Consider the following 19,230-nt stretch of genomic DNA (forward strand, 5'->3'; position numbering starts at 1 on the left):
TTTTAAAATAAAAACCTAAGTATTATACATTTCTATTTGCAGATGTGAAATTCCAATAGCCAACTCTTAAAAGTTCATCACGTTTGAGTTTAAAATTACGATTTCTGTGTTTTTCAAAATGCTTTTATAACTATCAGCAATTTTGTTTCTCAACTTAATAGTTTTCTCAGTAAGTCATAAAATCAGATTTGCAAAATAAATGTTCCATCTCAAAACTTATGACATTCAACCTACCCAAAGAGGTAAAGGATCTGTACTCAAGGAACTACAGAACACTCATGAAAGAAATTGAAAAAGACACAAAAAGATGGAAAAGCATTTCATGCTCTTGGATCAGAAGAATAAACATTGTTAAAATGTCTATACTGCCCAGAACAATCTATACTTTCAATGCCATCCCGATCAAAATTCCACCGGCATTTTTCAAAATGCTAGAACAAATAATCCTAAAATTTGCATGGAACCAGAAGAGACCCTGAATCACTAAGGAAGTGTTGAAAAAGAAAACATCACGTTGCCTGATTTCAAGCTTCACTACAAAGCTGTGATCACCAAGATAGCATGGTAACTGGAACAAAAACAGACACATAGACCAGTGGGACAGATTAGAGAGTCCAGGTATGGAACCGCAACTCTATGGTCAAATAATCTTCAACAAAGCTGGAAAAAGTACCCAGTGGAAAAAAGACAGTCTCTTCAATAAATGGTGCTGGAAAATTGTGGATGGCGATGTATAGAAGAATGAAACTCAACCATTCTCTTACACCATACACAAAGATAAACTCAAAATGGATATAAAAGACCTCAATGTGAAGCAGGAATCTATCAATATCCAAGAGGAGAACATAGACAGTAACCTCTTCAACATTGGCCACAGCAACTTCTTTCAAGACGTGTCTTCAAAGGCAAAGGAAACAAAAGCAAAAATGAACTTCTGGGACTTCATCAAGATCAAAAGCTTCTGCACAGCAAAGGAAACAGTCAACAAAACAAAGAGGCAACCCATGGAATGGGAGAAGATATTCGCAAATGACACTACAGACAAAGGGCTGATATCCAAGATCTATAAAGAACACCTCAAACTCAACACACACAAAACAGATAATCACGTCAAAAATGGGCAGAAGACATGAACAGACACTTCTCCACAGAAGACATACAAATGGCTAACAGACACATGAAAAAATGTTCATTGTCATTGGCTATCAGGGAGATTCAAATAAAAACCACATTGAGGTATCACCTTACACCAGTTGGCATGGCCAAAATTAACAAGACAGGAAACAATATGTGTTGGAGAGGATGTGGAGAAAGAGGAACCCTCTTACACTGTTGGTGGGAGTGCAAGTTGGTGCAGCCACTTTGGAAAACTTCGGAAAAAAAAAAAGTGTGGAGATTCCTTAAAAAATTAAAAATAGAGCTTCCCTATGACCCTGCAATTGCACTACTGGATATTTACCCCAAAGATACAGATGTAGTGATAAGAAGGGCCATCTGTACCCCAGTGTTTATAGCAGCAATGGCCACAATCACCAAACTGTGGCAAGAGCCAAGATGCCCTTCAACAGATGAATGGATAAAGAAGATATGGCCCAGGGGTGCCTGGGTGGCTCTGTGGGTTAAGCCTCTGCCTTTGGCTCAGGTCCTGTTCTCAGGGTCCTGGGATCGAGCCCCACCTCAGCTCTCCGCTTCCCCTCTCTCTCTCTCTGCCTGCCTCTCTGCCTATTTGTGATCTCTCTCTCTCTTTGTCAAATAAATTAAAAATCTTAAAAAAAAAAAAAGAAGATATGGTCCATATATACAATGGAACATCACACCTCCATCAGAAAGGATGAATACCCAATTTTTATATCATCATGGACTGGACTGGAGGATATTATGCTGAGTGAAATAAGTCAAGCAGAGAAAGTCAATTATCATATGGTTTCGCTTACTTGTGAAGTATAAGGAATAACATGGAGGACATTAGGAGAAGGAAGGGAAATGTAAATTGGGGGAAATCGGATGGGGAAATGAACCGTGAGAAATTGTGGACTCTGAGAAACAAACTGAGAGTTTTGGAGCTGGGAGGTAGGGGGACAGGTGAGCCTGGTGGTGAATATTAAGGAGGGCACATATTGCATGGAGCACTGTGTGTGGTGCATAAACAATGAATTTTGGAACATTGAAAAAATTAAATTAAATTTTTAAAAAAAGGGCTAAGGTGAAATGGTGGATGATGAAGATAGCTTTTAGAAGTAACATTTAAGAATGACTATAGAACTGAAGCATAATTATAGAGAAATACTTTGTTTTCCTTTAAGCTATTTCTGTTTATTTTTAAAAGGAAATGTTTAATAGAATTGCATTTTTGTTATTAATTTTTAAAAATTAATAAATTATCTCATTATTTTATCTTCTTTTTCTTATTAGAAATTTCATTTTGATTCTTGTTATGGTCATAATCTACTCATTCCTCCCTTAACTTAATGCTTTTAAAATATTTATTCTATTATTATCCTTTCATAGTTGCATTTTACCTTCAAATTATGACTTCTAAATAGCCCTCAATCTCTAGGTGGTCTGAAAATCTAGGTTTAAAAAATATACGCTAAGTGAAACATGGTATGCTTAAAATAATTAGTAATATATAAATAAAACTACTATTTCTGAAATTTTGATCCTTAAAAGTCAAAAGCAGCAGTTCTACACTGTAATTTCATTTTCCATTTGTATTGGCATGAAATCATAAAGTCATTACACTTTTCTCAGAAATTTATACTCAAGTTTTAAAAGTTTGAAGACACACCATTAAGTTAAGCCATGTCAGTACAATCTTAAGATAATCAAGTGAGAAGTAGGGAAATTAGGCAAACATACTAATTGTCAAACTGTCTCTCTAAATTAGTATCTCAGTAGAAACCAAATATTCTTTAAAAGCCACCCTCTTTAGTTGATATGAGGATACACTGTCTGGTTCAAATTAAAATTACAGGGCTTTGCAAATGTAACTCTGGTACAGAGTGTTAATAGTGGAGAAGGATATATGTGTGTATTGGGGGGGTGAGGTCAGAAGGTATATGAGTATTGTACTTTACATTCAATTTTGCTGTGAGCCTAAAACTGCTCTAAAAAATAAATCTACTATCATTATTATATAATAAATACAGGGCCAAGCAAGTAAACTGGTCCAAATATAATCCTAGAAATCTGGGCTGTTATTAAATAGTAATAAGACCATGGCAAGGAATATATGTTCTGAAATGTGTGGAAGTGTTAAAGCTAATAATTTTTTTACTTTCCAAAGAATACTTTCTATTAAAATGTAAATTTTGGACAATTCTTAAAGAAAAGAATGGTGGATATGCAACACATTCTAAAAGAGCTCAGAAAAAAAATTTAATGTAAGAAATAAAAACTGGTGGGGCCTGGGTGGCTCAGTGGGTTAAGCCTCTGCCTTCGGCTCAGGTCATGATCTCAGGGTCCTGGGATTGAGCCCTGAATCAGTCTCTCTGCTCGGCAGAGAGCCTGCTTCTGCCCTTCTCTCTGCCTGCTTGTGATCTCTGTCTAATAAATAAATAAAATCTTAAAAAAAAAAGAAATAAAAACTGTTCTAAATTAGTTTTATTTCTTTTTTTTTTTTAAGATTTTATTTATATATTTGACAGAGATCACAAGTAGGCAGAGAGGCAGGCAGAGAGAGGGGAGGGGAAGCAGGCTCCCTGCCAAGCAGAGAGCCCGATGCAGGGCTCGATCCCAGAACCCTGGGATCATGACCTGAGCCAAAGGCAGAGGCTTTAACCCACTGAGCCACCCAGGCGCCCCCCCAAATTAGTTTAAAACCACTTAAGTATTAATTAGCTTTTGCTATAAGGATAACAAGTTTTTTCTGTTACAAATAAAAGAATATATGTGATTAATTGTTCCATTTATTGTGTTTGTTAGCACAATAATTGTTAATTGTTCCATTTATTGTGTTTGTAATTTTGGGTGATCAGATATGCAAACATATTAATATGTTCATATGGCTTAATTATCTATATTCTTTAGTAATAAAAAGAGATGGAAAGAAAGTAAACAAAAAAAGAAAGTTCTGCTCGCGAGAGCCTCTTTGACTCCTTCCCTCTTCTCCCCAGATAGTCTAGAAAAAGGAGAAAAAAGAAGACAGGCAATAAATAGACATAAATATGGAAGCAACCTAAATGTCTGTCAATGGTTGGATGAAGAAAATGCACCATATATATAATGACATATTATGCTGCCATAAAAAAGAAAGAAATCCTGTCATTTGCAATAAATGGACCTTGAGTGCATTATGCTAAGGGAAGTGAAAGACAAATTCCATAGATCTCACTTATATGTAGAACACAAACAAACAAACAAACCAAGCTCATAGATACAGGCAACAGGTTAGTGGTTGCCAGAGGCAGGGGGAGGGGGCAAGGTGTGGGGAGCAAAATGGTAAAGATAGGTATAAACCTCCAGTTATAAAATAAGTACGTCCTGGGGATGTTAGGATATAAGGTGACTATAGTTAATAATACTATATTGTATATTTGAAAGTTGCTAACTGGGGCGCCTGGGTGGCTCAGTGGGTTAAGACTCTGCCTTCAGCTCAGGTCATGATCTCAGGGTCCTGGGATCGAGCCCCGCATTGAGCTCTCAGCTCAGCGGGGAGCCTTCTTCCCCCAACCCCTGCCTGCCTCTCTGCCTACTTGTGATCTCTCTCTCTGTCAAATAAATAAAACCTTAAAAAAAAAAGAAAGAAAGAAAAGAAAGTTGCTAACAGAGTAGATCTTAAAAGTTCTCATCACAAAAAAAAAATGTGTAACTGTGCGGCAATGGATGTTAACTAGACTTGATAGACTCTAGAGTAGTAATCATTTTGCTATATATATAAATATAAATATATATATATAATAATTATGTTGTACACCCACAACTAATATAATGTATGTCAATTATATCTCAATTTTTTTTAAAAAGACATATTTATAAGAAAAAAGAAAAAGGAGAAAGAAAAAAAGACAAATAGCTTTTTTCTTTCCTGGCAACTGGCAATAACAAAAAAAGAGACAAGGGGATAAAAGGAATATTCCTTAAAGTTCATGTTTCTTTTCCCTTCTCCTTCCCCAGCTCTCATTACCAGTCTTAAAGTTGCATATTCCATGTTCCTACTGAGTGATACAGTTCAGCATCTGAGAAGAAATCCTTCCTCCTGGGAGGGTTGGTATAGTAAGGGAGTGGTAAGGATATAGGTGCAACAGGAAACAATGTAGAAGTTCATCAAATAAAGAAACTCTAAATGTGTTTTCACATACTCAAACTAAACCTACATCCTATGCTTCAGAAACATTATGGGATGAAAGGCTTTTGTGGGTTACCCTGGATCTGCAAACCCTTTAACATTATTTCTGCAAAAATTAATGTATTAATAAAATTTTGCTAAAATTTATATAATTAACATATAAATGGAATAAATATAATTTATATATAAACAAAGTTAAAAATCCATTTATAACTTGAGAATTGTCTATGTATTTAACAGCTATCACAAAGTTACCTCTCTTTCCCACAAGAAGCCAGTGCTGGTTAGCTCAGAATATAATAAGGTGTTCAAAGTAGTAAACAGGATCAGAAAGATGGAAAATAGTAGCTTTTAATTCAACAGGACAGGATAACAGTGAAAAATACTGCTCTGGGAAGGAAAACCAAGACTACCATAAAAAAGGAGAATGCAACATACCTGTGGAGATAAGTAAGTATCTTAGAGTAGCATTTTGGTCATTGGATAAAAGGAAGATAAGCCATATTCTGCCTCTGTTCCATGAGCCTGACTTGCTTTTTTTATAGTTCACTCTATTCTAAATGCGCATCTGTGATTTTTTTGTCACCGCAGAATTGCCCAAGTGTTAGAGTTTTAAGGTTGGAATGAGTGTAAGGGGATAGGTGATAAGGAAGATAAGGAAGATTACTTTAATGAGGCTATAGCCTTGAGACATAGAACCAACCCCTCAAGTGGTAGCCAAAATGGAATTTGGAAGATACGTAAGAATCTAATAAATACAACATATTTGAGTAGTCTTTTCTCTTATTTTTGTACTTTATTCCAATAAACTACTTCTAGAAAATTGCTTCTATTTTACTGCAGGGTAAACATCTTATTCTGTTAAATGCATGCATGGACACATACACACACCTCTTTCTCTCACACACATACACGAATTTAATCGAACTTCAATATTTCACATTTTTAACTGCATAACCTATATATTTTTTTCTAATTCCCCCTATATTCACCTAAGGAGCAAGAAGGAAATGTGGGAAAGAAATTAAAATTCATTCTTGCATTTTCCGTAGTAGCTTGGGAGCAATTATGGCCACAGTAACCTATATGATCTGGTTCATTGCCTTTGTGCCTACTTTCACATCTTAATGCCAAAACAGAAGACTGATCTCTAGGATGCCACCATACTAATTAAATGACTTTTGGCCTATAATCTAGTCCCATTCAGTAACATATTTTCACTAAAGAAACTGAAGTATGGTTAGACTCTGAACGTTTTAAATCATAGCATCATTTGCCTTGCTAATGGCAAACATTACCATCTCTTTTATTCCTTCCTAAAGAAATTTCAAGAATTCTCATACTACTTTAAAAAATAAGACTAAAAACAATTATTGGTTAAACTGAAATTTCCCATTTCCCTTGTGACATATTATCTCTTAGAACTCCTAAGTAGGAACAATGTTCTCATCATCAACTCTCTCTTTCACCATGAATAATATTCTTCTCACTTCTGCATCTTCTCTGCAGAGACCATAGAGACAATGGAAACCAAATATACCAAAAGGAGCTACATTTTCACCAGTTTACAGGAAGAAGAAAATAGAGTAATATACATGTTTGCTTGGGGCAAACAAGTGGCTTTTTGCTTCTTGTCCTACTATTAATTACCTTCTGAGGTAGATGACAGTAATCTTACACTGATTCTTGCCACTACAATAACTTGTAGGTAGGAGGGGAGTTATAAAAAGAATAAGGAATTAAATAAAAATAATAAATTATTAAGAAAAGGGAGAGAAGTGGGAAAGCATTGAGAAAGCCATGATACATAAAATTAATTTACCATAGAATTTTTCAGTAATAAAATGAAGCAGTCAAGGAGGAATATTAAAACAAAAGTCCTGGAAGAAAATTAACATCCAGGAAATAGAAAGGCCTAGCTAGAGTTGCCATCAATATGATGGCATTCTTAACCAGGAAGTACAAAAGAAAATGTCAAGGTTCCTATCAGTTGTTCTACTTCAACATGCAAGTTTACTTGCCAAAGAGTTTGCTGAGAAGTAAGAAACACTAAAGAATATTTGCAGATAGTTTTGAATAGAAACCCATGTGTGAATAATTTTAACATTCATTTTCCTATTCTCCTATTCTATTGAAATAAAATTTAAAAACCAATACAATGCTTGAATAAATTTGCATTCATATATGTAACATAAGGGGCTATATTTGCCTTACTGCTTATTGCTTGTGGATAATAATTTAGGGCTTAAAGGTGATCCAACAGCTTTTTCTTCCATGCCATCACAATATTATTTACTGAATTAAAAGGTATAGCACTGTAAGTAAAGACAAAAATGTGATAGAATCAACAATCCTCTAATTTGAAGACTTTTTTATTTCTTACCATGTCTTTTCCACCTATGACCTCTTATTGACATGCTGGTTACTGCATTTCTTGATATTCTAGAGGAAGTTGGTGTGATTTCAACTTGAATACATCTTGCACCCTCCTTACTAGATTTCATGGCACCATGAGGCAATGAAGCTTTTATGGCATTAGCAACCTAAGAAAAAAAAAATATGGTTTAAGACTGGTATTAACAGATATGTTACACACTTATGTAAAACAAAATACCAAATTTTAACAGTTTTTAAGAAGAATATTTTCTCTAAGGTATTTCATAAGATGAAATATAAATCTTCTAGAATAAGGAGTAAGAGCTCAGAAGGAAACTATAGTTAAAAATAACATGTAGGGGCGCCTGGGTGGCTCAGTTGGTTAAGCGGCTGCCTTCGGCTCAGGTCATGATCCCAGAATCCTGGGATCAAGCCCTGCATCGGGTTCCCTGCTCAGCAGGGAGCCTGCTTCTCCCTCTGCCTGCTGCTCTGCCTGCTTGTGCTCTCTCTCCATCTCTCTAATAAATAAATAAAATCTTTAAAAAAATATGTAAATGATGCAATTTAAAATTTCAAAATATTGAAATTATGTTTCCAAACGCCTAACGCTAATTAATAAATGTAGCTCTAGCATGTTAAGGAAAACATTCTTATAAATTTAAAAGTATCCAAGAAGTTAATTTAATGAAATTCTCAAATTATATATACCTTTTCAAGAATAAAATTTTCCTAGTATAACAGAAGCATAAATCACTGAGTTTAATGACATTAATGCACTATGAATGGCTACTTCTCAATTTATAGTTCTAAATTGAGAAATTTTAAATTATAAAATTTACATAAAAAAGTGAGGCACCTACCAACAATGGTTCTGGATATAATTCTAGCTGAGCTCTGTATATAATATCATCCAGTGCTTTTTGAGCTAGATCCCATTCTCCATTATAACTGTAAAATTAAATAAAGTATAATTATTTTCAATTAATTCTATATATTTGAACAAAATCCACTGAGAAACTCTTTACTGAGTAAAGTAATAGATAACATTGGCACATTGCTTAGCATTCCACTCTCTTTAAAAACATATTTTTATATATTTGAATTCCTTTCAATTGCATCTGAAAGCCTATTAATATTAATAGCAAGGAAAATTTTATAGGTATATATTTCTTCTCTAAAGAACATGTCTATTTATAGACCAGATATCAAAAAAGTGAGGCAATCTCAAAGGATTTTACACTTTCAAAGCAAGTCAGAGCATAATAAATTATATACCTTAGAATAATGTTCAGAACATTTAATGGTCAAATTACTCTGTAACTCCCACAGTTTTCATGAGAATATACAACTACTGTGGCTTACAGTATCTTAAGTAGTAACTTCTTTGCATTCTGACAGTCATTTAGAAGTACAGATGATATATACTGCAAATATCAAAGAGATATCGGGGGGGAAGTGTGTATGTATATTAATTTTCAAAGATATGGCCAAACTCTAGAAATTAGGCAAATGATAAAAATGGACAGATAAATAATGGCTTGGTCATCTGCCAACAAAAAAAGAAAAGAAAAGAAATGAATTATATCAAGAGTGCAAGTGAGGCCTAAAAAATGGAAAGAGCATTGCTCCCACCCTAAAAATAAGAAAAAGTCAGATAATCTATAAAATCATAGCTTTCCATTAATTCAGCAAGGAACTAAAATCACAAGGTAGCCAAGTAGCCTGAAACCTAAGGGCAGACAGATGCCTCTAAGGAGAGATTGACTACAATGCAAGCAGGAAAGAAGACTTCAGCAAAACTTTTAAACAAACTGCTAAAAGCCCAGTGTGGGCCAGCATGAGTGTAAAGAAAGTCTAGGAGCAGATACACAGGGGAGCTCACACTTACTTACAAGCTCTTTTCCACAAACAACCTCTAGGCACTCATAAGCGAAACTGGGGGCAAGGCGAGGGACCAAAGAAAGTTGCTCTTGGTAGTTCAGGCCTAAAGGAGAATGGCCACCTGAGCAAGAAAGGCCTGAAGATCCAGCCAGACCTTTTTCTCATGTGAAACAAAAGTTTTAAAGCCTTTGGGGAAAGAGCAGCAAACCCTTTCACCCCAAGGGCAGAGGTGAAGACTGACTACGGCTGTGAGGGAAAGAAAAAGAAAAAACAAAAACAAAAACAAAAACAAAAAAAACAGAACAAAACAAAACACCTCTACCTGTGGGAAAGGATCAGAAAACTGTCCTATGTTGAGACCACTAGAGGTCTCTTACCACTGGAGGAGAGACAGGATCCCTGAAAAGCTACCTCATTCCCCCAAACCCAGATGTTGGGACATACGTCCTGCTTATAACTGAGGACAGCAGAGAACACCACTTCCCCCAAACACCCCACCTAGGCCAATACACATTCAGAAACAAGCAACCGCACTCTATTGCTGAAGGAGGAAAAAGAACTGGAAAAAGACCATTTCTTTGGTGCAGACACACAGGGAAAGCTAAAAGCTGAGGAGAAACCAAGAACATTGAGAAAAACCCTCCAACAATCCAGCTTACACCCTAACTGCCAGGTACCAGGAGAGGAATCTGAAATAGGTGGTGCCATGATGGTAACCATAGCAACAACAAAATCCACCCTCAGCTCACTCCTGCCTATAATAACTCCACTAGAAGCCTAGAAGAAAAGAGATGTGCCATTTCCAGGCATATATAATATTTACCTCAGTCACTACTGCTCTATCCATGAACAAAATGATAATCAAATATTACAAGGCACACAAAATCAAGAAGAAAACAATCCATTGTCAAGTGACAAAGAACAATAGAACCAAATTCAGAAATGATTCAGATTTTATAGTTACCAGGGAAGTTAAAATAACTATGATTAATATATTAAAGGTGGAAAAGATGGAAAACATGTATGAACAGATGGTGATTTCAGCAGAGAGATGGGAACCATAAGAAAGAGTCAAATGGGGGCGCCTGGGTGGCTCAGTGGGTTAAAGCCTCTGCCTTTGGCTCAGGTCATGATCCCAGGGTCCTGGGATCGAGCCCCGCATCAGGCTCTCTGCTCAGCGGGGAGCCTGCTTCCCCCTCTCTCTCTCTGCCTGCCTCCCTGCCTACTTGTGATCTCTGTCTGTCAAATAAATAAATAAAATCTAAAAAAAAAAAAAGAAAGAGTCAAATGAAAAGACTAGAAATAAAACACACAGTAACAGAAATGAAGAACCCTTCTAGTGGACTCATTAATAGACTCAACATCATCAAGAAAAGAATTAATGAATGTGAAGATAAGTCAACAGAAATTACTAAATCTGAAACACAAAGCAATAAAGACAGAAAATAAAATAGATTAGAGCATCCAAGAGCTGTGGGACAATACTAATGGCCTAACATGAGGGTCAATAAACTTTTTCTTAAAGGGCTAGACAATAAATATTTCAGGGCCATACAATTTCTTTTGCAACTACTCATCTCTATCATGGTAGCACGAAATCAGCCATAGGCATTATGTGAACAGTTATAAATGTAAGAAAACTTGTAAGAAACCTGGCAGCAGGCCATATTTAGTCTAAAGATCATTAATTCTACCTTTAGTCAGGAAGCTTATAATCTACTAAGAAAAGTTAAGGTATCAAGTGAATATAAGGCAAAGTATAATAAGATATGTGTAGTAGAAAATAGGGCTTAAAGAAAAATACTAGTATCTAAGGCATTAAGTAAGACTATTTCTAATATTATAAATTAATAGTAATAATAAGCTACTTGTGATCAAAGAGGCCCTAAGATGTTTTTCAAGAGTCTAACTCTTTCTGGAAATGGAAAAAGGTCTTCATTGGGAAAAAAAAACTATTTGGAAATTACAGCAAAAAAGAAAGAGTAATGAAGAAAGAAACTGTGAGTATATGTGGGTGTTGCTAATTTTCATTCTGTCCTTGAGATAAAGATAAAATGTTTTATAGATGGTTACAAATTCTCTAGAACATTGAGATATATTTTAAGTAATAAAACTATTATCAAGATCTAGATTCATATTTGGGGCACCCAGGTGGCTCAGTTAAGTGTCTGACTTTGGCTCAGGTCATGATTTCAGGGTCCTGGGATTGAGCACTGTGTCAGGCTCCCTGCTCAGCAGGGAGTCTGCTTGTCCCTCTCCCACTGCCCCTTGCCCTACCTGCAATCTCTGTCACTTTTTCAAATAAATAAATAATATCTTAAAAAAAAAGATTTTGATTCATATTTTCATAAAAAGATGCTGATTATCTATCCAGTAAGTTTATAATAACAATAAAACAACAGACTATGATTTTTCAAAGAGATCAAAGATTGACTTTGAATATTAAATAAACTTACAAGGCAAAATAAATCCCTGTTAACATCTGCACCATGAATCCTGAAGAAACTGGTATCCTGCTACTTATACCTTTGTATTTTCTTACATGTTGTCGGGGATAGCCACAAACACAGATTCTAGAAAAAAACAAAATATGGTTTGCAAAATTGGTAAAAATTCTGGTAATTTATTTTTTAACATTTATAAGCCAACAATGTACTAGGTTTGCTCTCATAACAAACCTAACAGCTATGAAACATAGAATCTTTCCAAACAGAACATCCATCTGTAACATTTTCCTGAGCAAGAGAAATGGGGGTGGGGTGGGGGGGGGTGTGGAATGTATAAAGCTAGAGGTATATTATTACATAGTAAGTGAACCAGATTCTCAGAATTGGTTCACTAATTTTAGTCTATCGAATAAATAATAATTTTTAGTTACCATAAAATCCGTTACCTGAACTGTGGTATTATCATAATAGATCTATGGTCTGATCTTCTACTGCTGACAAAGTTCTTGACACAAAGTGCAGGCTCCAAGAAAATACTCTAAAATTAGACTCAAGTCTCTCATAATACATCATTAATAAATTTCAGATAGATTGAAGTTTTTAATGTTAAAAAGAAATAAAACATAAGAAAATCATTACATATCTTTGCATGACATCAAAGGTAGAGTCCTAAAGAAAGACCAACAGATCTTACTAATTTTTTAAAAAGAACCTACCGTGAACACAATTGAAATTTAAAGTACTTATTATAGTGAAGGATATTTAAGGAGTACAAATGTTAAGGTGCATTTACTATATTAAATAGGAAGACACCTAAAGTCCAACACAGAGGACCAATTATATAAATAATTCAGGGAATACTATGAAACAATTAAACATGATGTTTTGAAAGACTGTTTATTTTATTTTTTTTTTTTTTAAGATTTTATTTATTTATTTGTCAGAGAGAGAGAGGGAGAGAGAGCAAGCACAGGCAGACAGAATGGCAGGCAGAGGCAGAAGGAGAAGCAGGCTCCCTGATGAGCAAGGAGCCCGATGTGGGACTCGATCCCAGGACGCCGGGATCATGACCCGAGCCGAAGGCAGCTGCTCAACCAACTGAGCCACCCAGGCGTCCCTTGAAAGACTGTTTAAATGGCACTGGGAGAAAAACTGTACAAAGTAAGGCATGAAACCCGCTCCCATTTTGTAATAAACAAATAGGTGAATGTTGTTTGTCACTACAAAAACATCATATACAAAGTCATAGAGTGAGATTATAGACTTATTTTTTTCTTTATATATATTTTCTAAATTTTCTATAATCAACATGTACTGCTTTTAAATAATAAGTTTTTAATTTTAATAAAACTGGGAAAGAGCTGTTTTCTCATAATGTCTTGTGGTTGATATAATAAACCTTCACTTAACATATTATTAGTCAATAGACTGAATCTAAGCCTTCATTTAAACATTCTCAAGTATACCACAGATCATTTCAAAAACAGGCCCTCAAGAATATCATTAATTCAAAGTAACTTTGAAGTAAAAATAAAAATTTATTTGATATTGAGAAGATCTTAGAACTCTTTTGAATCAAGAGTTAAAAGGAGGGGCACCTGGATGGATCGGTTGGTTAAGCCTCTGCCTTCAGTTCAGGTCATGATCTCAGGGTCCTGGGATCAAGCCCCACATTTGGTTCTCTGCTCAGCAGGGAGCCTGCTTCCCCCTCCCTCTCTGCCTGCCTTTCTGCCTACTTGTGACCTTTCTCTCTGTCAAATAAATAAATAAAATCTTAAAAAAAAAAAAAAGAGACAGAGAGAGAGCAAAAAGGAGCAGGGATATTTATGGACTAAATATTTGTGTTTTTCCCCAAGTTCATATACTGAAGCCCTAATACTTCAGTGTGATGGTATTTGGTGGTGGCACCCTACGTTTAAATGAGGTCACAAGGATGGGAGTCTCCATGGTGGGTTTAGTGCCCTTAGTCAAAGAGGAAAAGGGACCAGATCTCACTCTCTGCCATGTGAATGACACAGTGAGGAGGGCAGTTTCCTGTAAGCCAGGAAGAGGGCCTTCACCAGGAATCAGATCTGCTGGTCACCTGATCTTAGATTGTTCAGCAAGAAGTGTGAGAAATAAACATCTATTGTTTAAGCTACCTAGCCTACGGTACTGTGTTATAGCAGCCTGAATGCCTAAAATAAAAACTGGAAAAAAAATAACTGTATATGAAATAAAACCAACTTGAATTTTGTTTGTTCCCAAACTAGCCTAGAAACTCCTCTATTATCTAAAAAAGGAAACTCAGAAAAATTTCATTTTCTTACACCCTGTATACCTTTATGATAGGGATGATGGTAAATAACAGAGAACCAATATATAAAAGATAGGATTTTTTCAATTAATTCATTTATTCATTCGGTAAATATTTTTAGAGATTTATAATGTGTCAGACACTAGGAATACAGATGAAAGATGTAGTTCCCTCAGGGATGCACAATCTAATCATGGAGACAGCAGAGTAAACAAATACCTACAATGAATAAGTTACAGAGGTAGCAAAAGGAGACAGTGGTAAACTCTAGTGGAAGAAGTAGAGGGTCAGAGAAGGCTTCCTGGTGAAAATACAGGAGTGGGCAAAAACAGTGAAGTTTTTTAATAAAACAGCATGACACCAAAGAGACTGGGACAATAATGGTAGGATAGAATGCTCAGACACTAGAAAATAACAGAGAAACTAAGTAGGGGTCAGATTATGGCATATCTTATAATTCGCGAGGTTTCATCGTGCAGGCAATGGAAAGCAACTTAAAGTTTTTGTTTTGTTGTTTTAACAAGGGAATGACATGATCAGATTGGTCTTTTAATAATATCACTCAGGCTACATTAGAACAGGGCACTGCAACTGGAGAGCAGACTGTCAAAATATTCCATGACTGAGATGAAGGTGACCTGAACTAAAGAAGTAATTGTGGGGAGAAGGAGAAACTCCCACCTAGAAAGTATAATCTTGGGGTGATACTGAAGAAACAAGAGGAGTGTAAAATTATTACCACATTTAGTTTGGATAGGTGGCTGGATGATAGTGGTATTAAATGAACTTGGACAAATAAGACATACTGTTTTGGAAGATGCTAAGTTTCTGATATGTTGTTTGTAGGTACATGGTATAGATGTTACTTTTCCCTGTCACCAGCGTCTTCTATTTTTTTTTTTAAAGATTTTATTTATTTGACAGTCAGAGATCTCAAGTAGGCAGACAGGCAGGCAGAGGGAAAGAGGAGGAAGCAGGTTCCCTGCTGAGCAGAGAGCCCGATGTGGGGCTCGATCCCAGGACCCTGGGATCATGACCTGAGCAGAAGGCAGAGGCTTTAACCCACTGAGCCACCCAGGCGCCCCAGTGTCTTCTATTAATATCACCTCTATCCCTCTTACCTTTAGGAACTGGTCTTCCTCTATGTCATCAAGTATAATCATGTGATTGTGGTAAAAATTACTGTGACAAGAGGTCAATACCCTAACATCTATTTTTTCCCTTCTTCCGTTTAATAACATATGTAAGGTACCCTCTCCTCCACTCTCCCCAACCAATTTTAACGAGAACAATGGCCACCTATTAGAGATCACATTTTCTGGCCTTCCTTGCATCTAAGGGTGACAATATAACTAGTTCTGGACAACAGTCTGCTAGCTGAAATGGTGCAACTTCCAGGTTGCTCCCTTAAAAAACAGTTTCATGCCTCCCACTCTCTCTTTCCTCCTGTTTGCAGGATATGGAAGGTAGATTAAAAAATAGTGATCCATCACCATACAGACCAGAGGAACATCCTAGGGAATGGCAGAATCTCAATCAAGAAGGAGTCTGAATACCTTAGAAACAGAGCGGATCTACCCCCAGACCATCTACCAGCTTGGACTTTTATGTGAAAGAGAAAGAAATATCATTTAAGTTATCATTATTTATCTTTAACAACCAAACCAATATTTAAGTACTCTTCCAATAACACTAACAAACATGACCACAGATGGGTTTGTAGAGGCCTCCGGCTGGCAACAACAAAGTGTTTTTGCTGCCTGGTTTTTCACAGTAAAACAGGGAAGGGGTTCTTTCTTCTGAGTTCATCGGAAGTAGACAATGTCATAGTATTCTCAACGGCAGAAGAAACAGGGAACTTTGTGGCATCTCTTGGCTATGAAAGCACCTCCTAATACCGTCCTAATACCATCACATTAGGCATTAAGATTTCAACATATGAATATTGGGGGGACACAAACAAACCATAGCAGTTAGTTTTTCATAACTACTAAAACTTTACACATTTGTGGCAATTGACTGCAGGAATTTTGCATTTATCAATGTAAGACTTTTTTAAAAAGCAAAAACAGGGGCACCTGGTGGCTCAGTGGGTTAAGCATCTGCCTTCGGCTCAGGTCATGATATCAGGGTCCTAGGATTGAGTCCCACATTGGGCTCTCTGCTCAGCAAGGAGGCTGCTTCCCCCTACCCCTCTGTCTGCCTCTCTGCCTACTTGTGCTCGGTCAAAAAAATAAATAAAATCTTTTTTTAAAAAAAGCAAAAACAGAACTATTTCCTTTAATCTTCTTCTTTTTTTTTTTAAAGATTTTATTTATTTATTTGACAGAGATCACAAGTAGACAGAGAGGCAGGCAGAGAGAGAGAGAGAGAGAGGGAAGCAGGCTCCCTGCTGAGCAGAGAGCCCGATGCGGGACTCGATCCCAGGACCCTGAGATCATGACCTGAGCCGAAGGCAGCGGCCTAACCCACTGAGCCACCCAGGCGCCCCTCCTTTAATCTTCTTTTTTATTTCCTTTAATCTTAATTGTGCTTAATGGATCATAAATCTGAAGTGGAAGAGATCATCTATTTTTCATTCATTCAACAAATAGTTACTAGGTTTCTACCATACGCCAGGCACTTCTCCAAACTCTGAATAAAACATCAAAGTTCCTGACCTCATGAAGTTCCAGCAGCTGACAGACTAGATACCAAATGAACCAACCAGGTAATTAGTGTTATAAATGTTAAAAGAAAATAAACTGGGGTGAGAAGGTGCTACTTTAGAAAGATGATGGTCATGGAAGGCCTCTTCAAGGAAATGACATTTGAGCTGAGACCCAAAATAATCTAGTTCTATCCAGCTGCATCATTAACTGATGAAAGTACCTCTTGACCCTCTTTTCTCCATTCCCTTTAATAATCAAGAATTCTCTGATTTACTCTTCAGTTCTCTGATCTATTTAAGGATATTCTTTTCTCAGAGATCCTTCATTGAATTTAAATAAAATGTAGAACAAAGTAAGAGTATCAATGCCCCATGAATGCCCAACTCCTCTGTTCATCAGAGGAATATCCTGAAGTTCTCTATTTTGCTTTACAAATTCAAAACACAGGGACCCAAATCTACCAAAGAGCAGCTGAATGTGATGGTATTAGGATGGTATTAGGAGGTGCTTTCATAGCCAAGAGATGCCACAAAGTTCCCTGTTTCTTCTGCCTATTTCTGTATTAAATTTACCCTCTGGTCACATATAGATGTTTCCCAAATTTATAAACCACATTAAAATAAAAATCCTTTGTTGTGCTCTCTCTTTCTCTCTCTCTCTCTCTGACAAATAAATAAAATCTTTAAAATAAATAAAATAAAAAGGGACACATGGGTGGCTCAGTCAGTTAAGCGGCTGCCTTCAGCTCAGGTTATGATCCCAGGGTCCTGGGATTGAGCTCCACATCTGGCTCCTTGCTCAGCAGGGAGCCTGCTTCTCTCTCTGCCTCTGCCTGCCACCCTGCCTGCTTGTGCTCTCTGACAAATACATAAATAAAATCTTTTAAAAAATAATGAAATTAAATAAATAAATAAATAAAATAAAAATCCTTTGGAAGGCATATTTTGTAAATACATTTCTTGGAGAAGTTCTAAGTATCCATTTTTAAGTGAGAAAAACTCTTGCCATGATTCTCATTCTCTGTTAAAAGACACTGTTCTCATTCCCAGCCTAAAAGTAAACTTTTGAGATTGTTGTCCAAATACTTTGAATTACAAGCCACAAAATAATCAGAAGGCACAATTCCAGTGAGGCTAACTGGAGAGAATATTGATTCATGAATATACCAGAACCTAAACCAGAAAAAAAAAAAAAAATAGATTAACTATTACCAGATCATCAGACTGGGAAGTAAAAACTAACTGAAAAAAAAAGGGGAAAAAATGTTGAGAAATATTTAAAATTTGGTCCAGTTCTACTTCCTATCCACCTGGGTAACAGACATAGATATGAAATAATCAGACATAGATATGAAATCCTCTTCCTTTTCTGCTCTGCTTTTTAAGTAGTCAGGAGAGGAGAGTTAAGGAGAAGTTCAGGTGAACAGAAAATGGGGAAGTAAGGAGAAAAAAGAAAAATAGAATAATTGCCTATACAGTAATGGGCACTTTTTGTTCTCGTGCTTCTGCTTTTTGAAACTAGGAGCTTAATAAATTCTGAATTTTCTGTCACGTTCCTCAAGAGAATACCACACATAAAAATTGTGCTCAAGTTGGAAGATAAAAGATTATTTTAATTGGGTTGTAAAGGATGGAGAAGATTTAGATAAGATTTAGATTTTGTAAAAAAAAAAAAAAAAAAGTTTACAAATTAAAATAAGAAGAAATGAAAAGTCAACTATAGGTTTTTTCAACAAGGAATGATCTAGTATAAGATATGCTCTAGAGGGCTCCTGGGTGGCTCAGTCAGTTAAGTGTCCGCCTCCCACTTGGGTCACGATCTCAGAGTCCTGAGATGGAGCCCTGTGTCAGGCTCCCTGCTGAGTGGGATGCCTGCTTCTTTCTCTCCCATTCCCCCTGCTTGTGTCCCCTGTGTCATTGTTTCTCCCTCTGTTAAATAAATAAATAAAATCTTGAGAAAAAAAAAAAGATAATGCTACAGAACTCTTGGTAGTAGTAGCAAACAGGCAAGAAAAAAAAATACTATGCACCCATTGTGAATATGTGTGTTCATTATTAGTGTACAATATATAATAGCTGTCATTTATTGGATGATGACAAGGTAGCATACGCCATGTTAAGTATACACACATAAATATATTATATGTAATATAAATATATAGTTTAATCAGTCAGAAGAATTAATCCCCAAATTGCACAAAGGGTATCCTTAATAGACAAGATTAGAAGAAATCTGTTTAGGTGGTCAGGAAGGTGGATTTAGTAGTGAGGAGACGGATGGGTTTCACTACAG

General features: G+C 36.2%; 1 protein-coding gene across 4 annotated transcripts in view; it reads right to left on the bottom strand.

The window, feature by feature from the left end:
• Positions 1-19,230, bottom strand: part of LOC111147432 (family with sequence similarity 126 member A) — a 98,138-nt gene that overhangs the window by 9,779 nt on the left and 69,129 nt on the right. For all 4 annotated transcript variants that reach the window (XM_022503441.1, XM_022503440.1, XM_022503439.1 and 1 more), the window contains 3 exons: positions 12,001-12,117; positions 8,524-8,611; positions 7,671-7,830 (listed from right to left, as the gene is read on the bottom strand). In XM_022503441.1, the coding sequence (XP_022359149.1) occupies positions 7,671-7,830; positions 8,524-8,611; positions 12,001-12,117 (365 nt within the window). The remainder of the gene's footprint in view (positions 1-7,670; positions 7,831-8,523; positions 8,612-12,000; positions 12,118-19,230) is intronic.

Source organism: Enhydra lutris, unplaced genomic scaffold (genome assembly GCF_002288905.1).
Source record: "Enhydra lutris kenyoni isolate GAN:26980312 unplaced genomic scaffold, ASM228890v2 scaffoldscaffold16, whole genome shotgun sequence".
NCBI classification, from domain to species: Eukaryota; Metazoa; Chordata; class Mammalia; order Carnivora; family Mustelidae; genus Enhydra; species Enhydra lutris.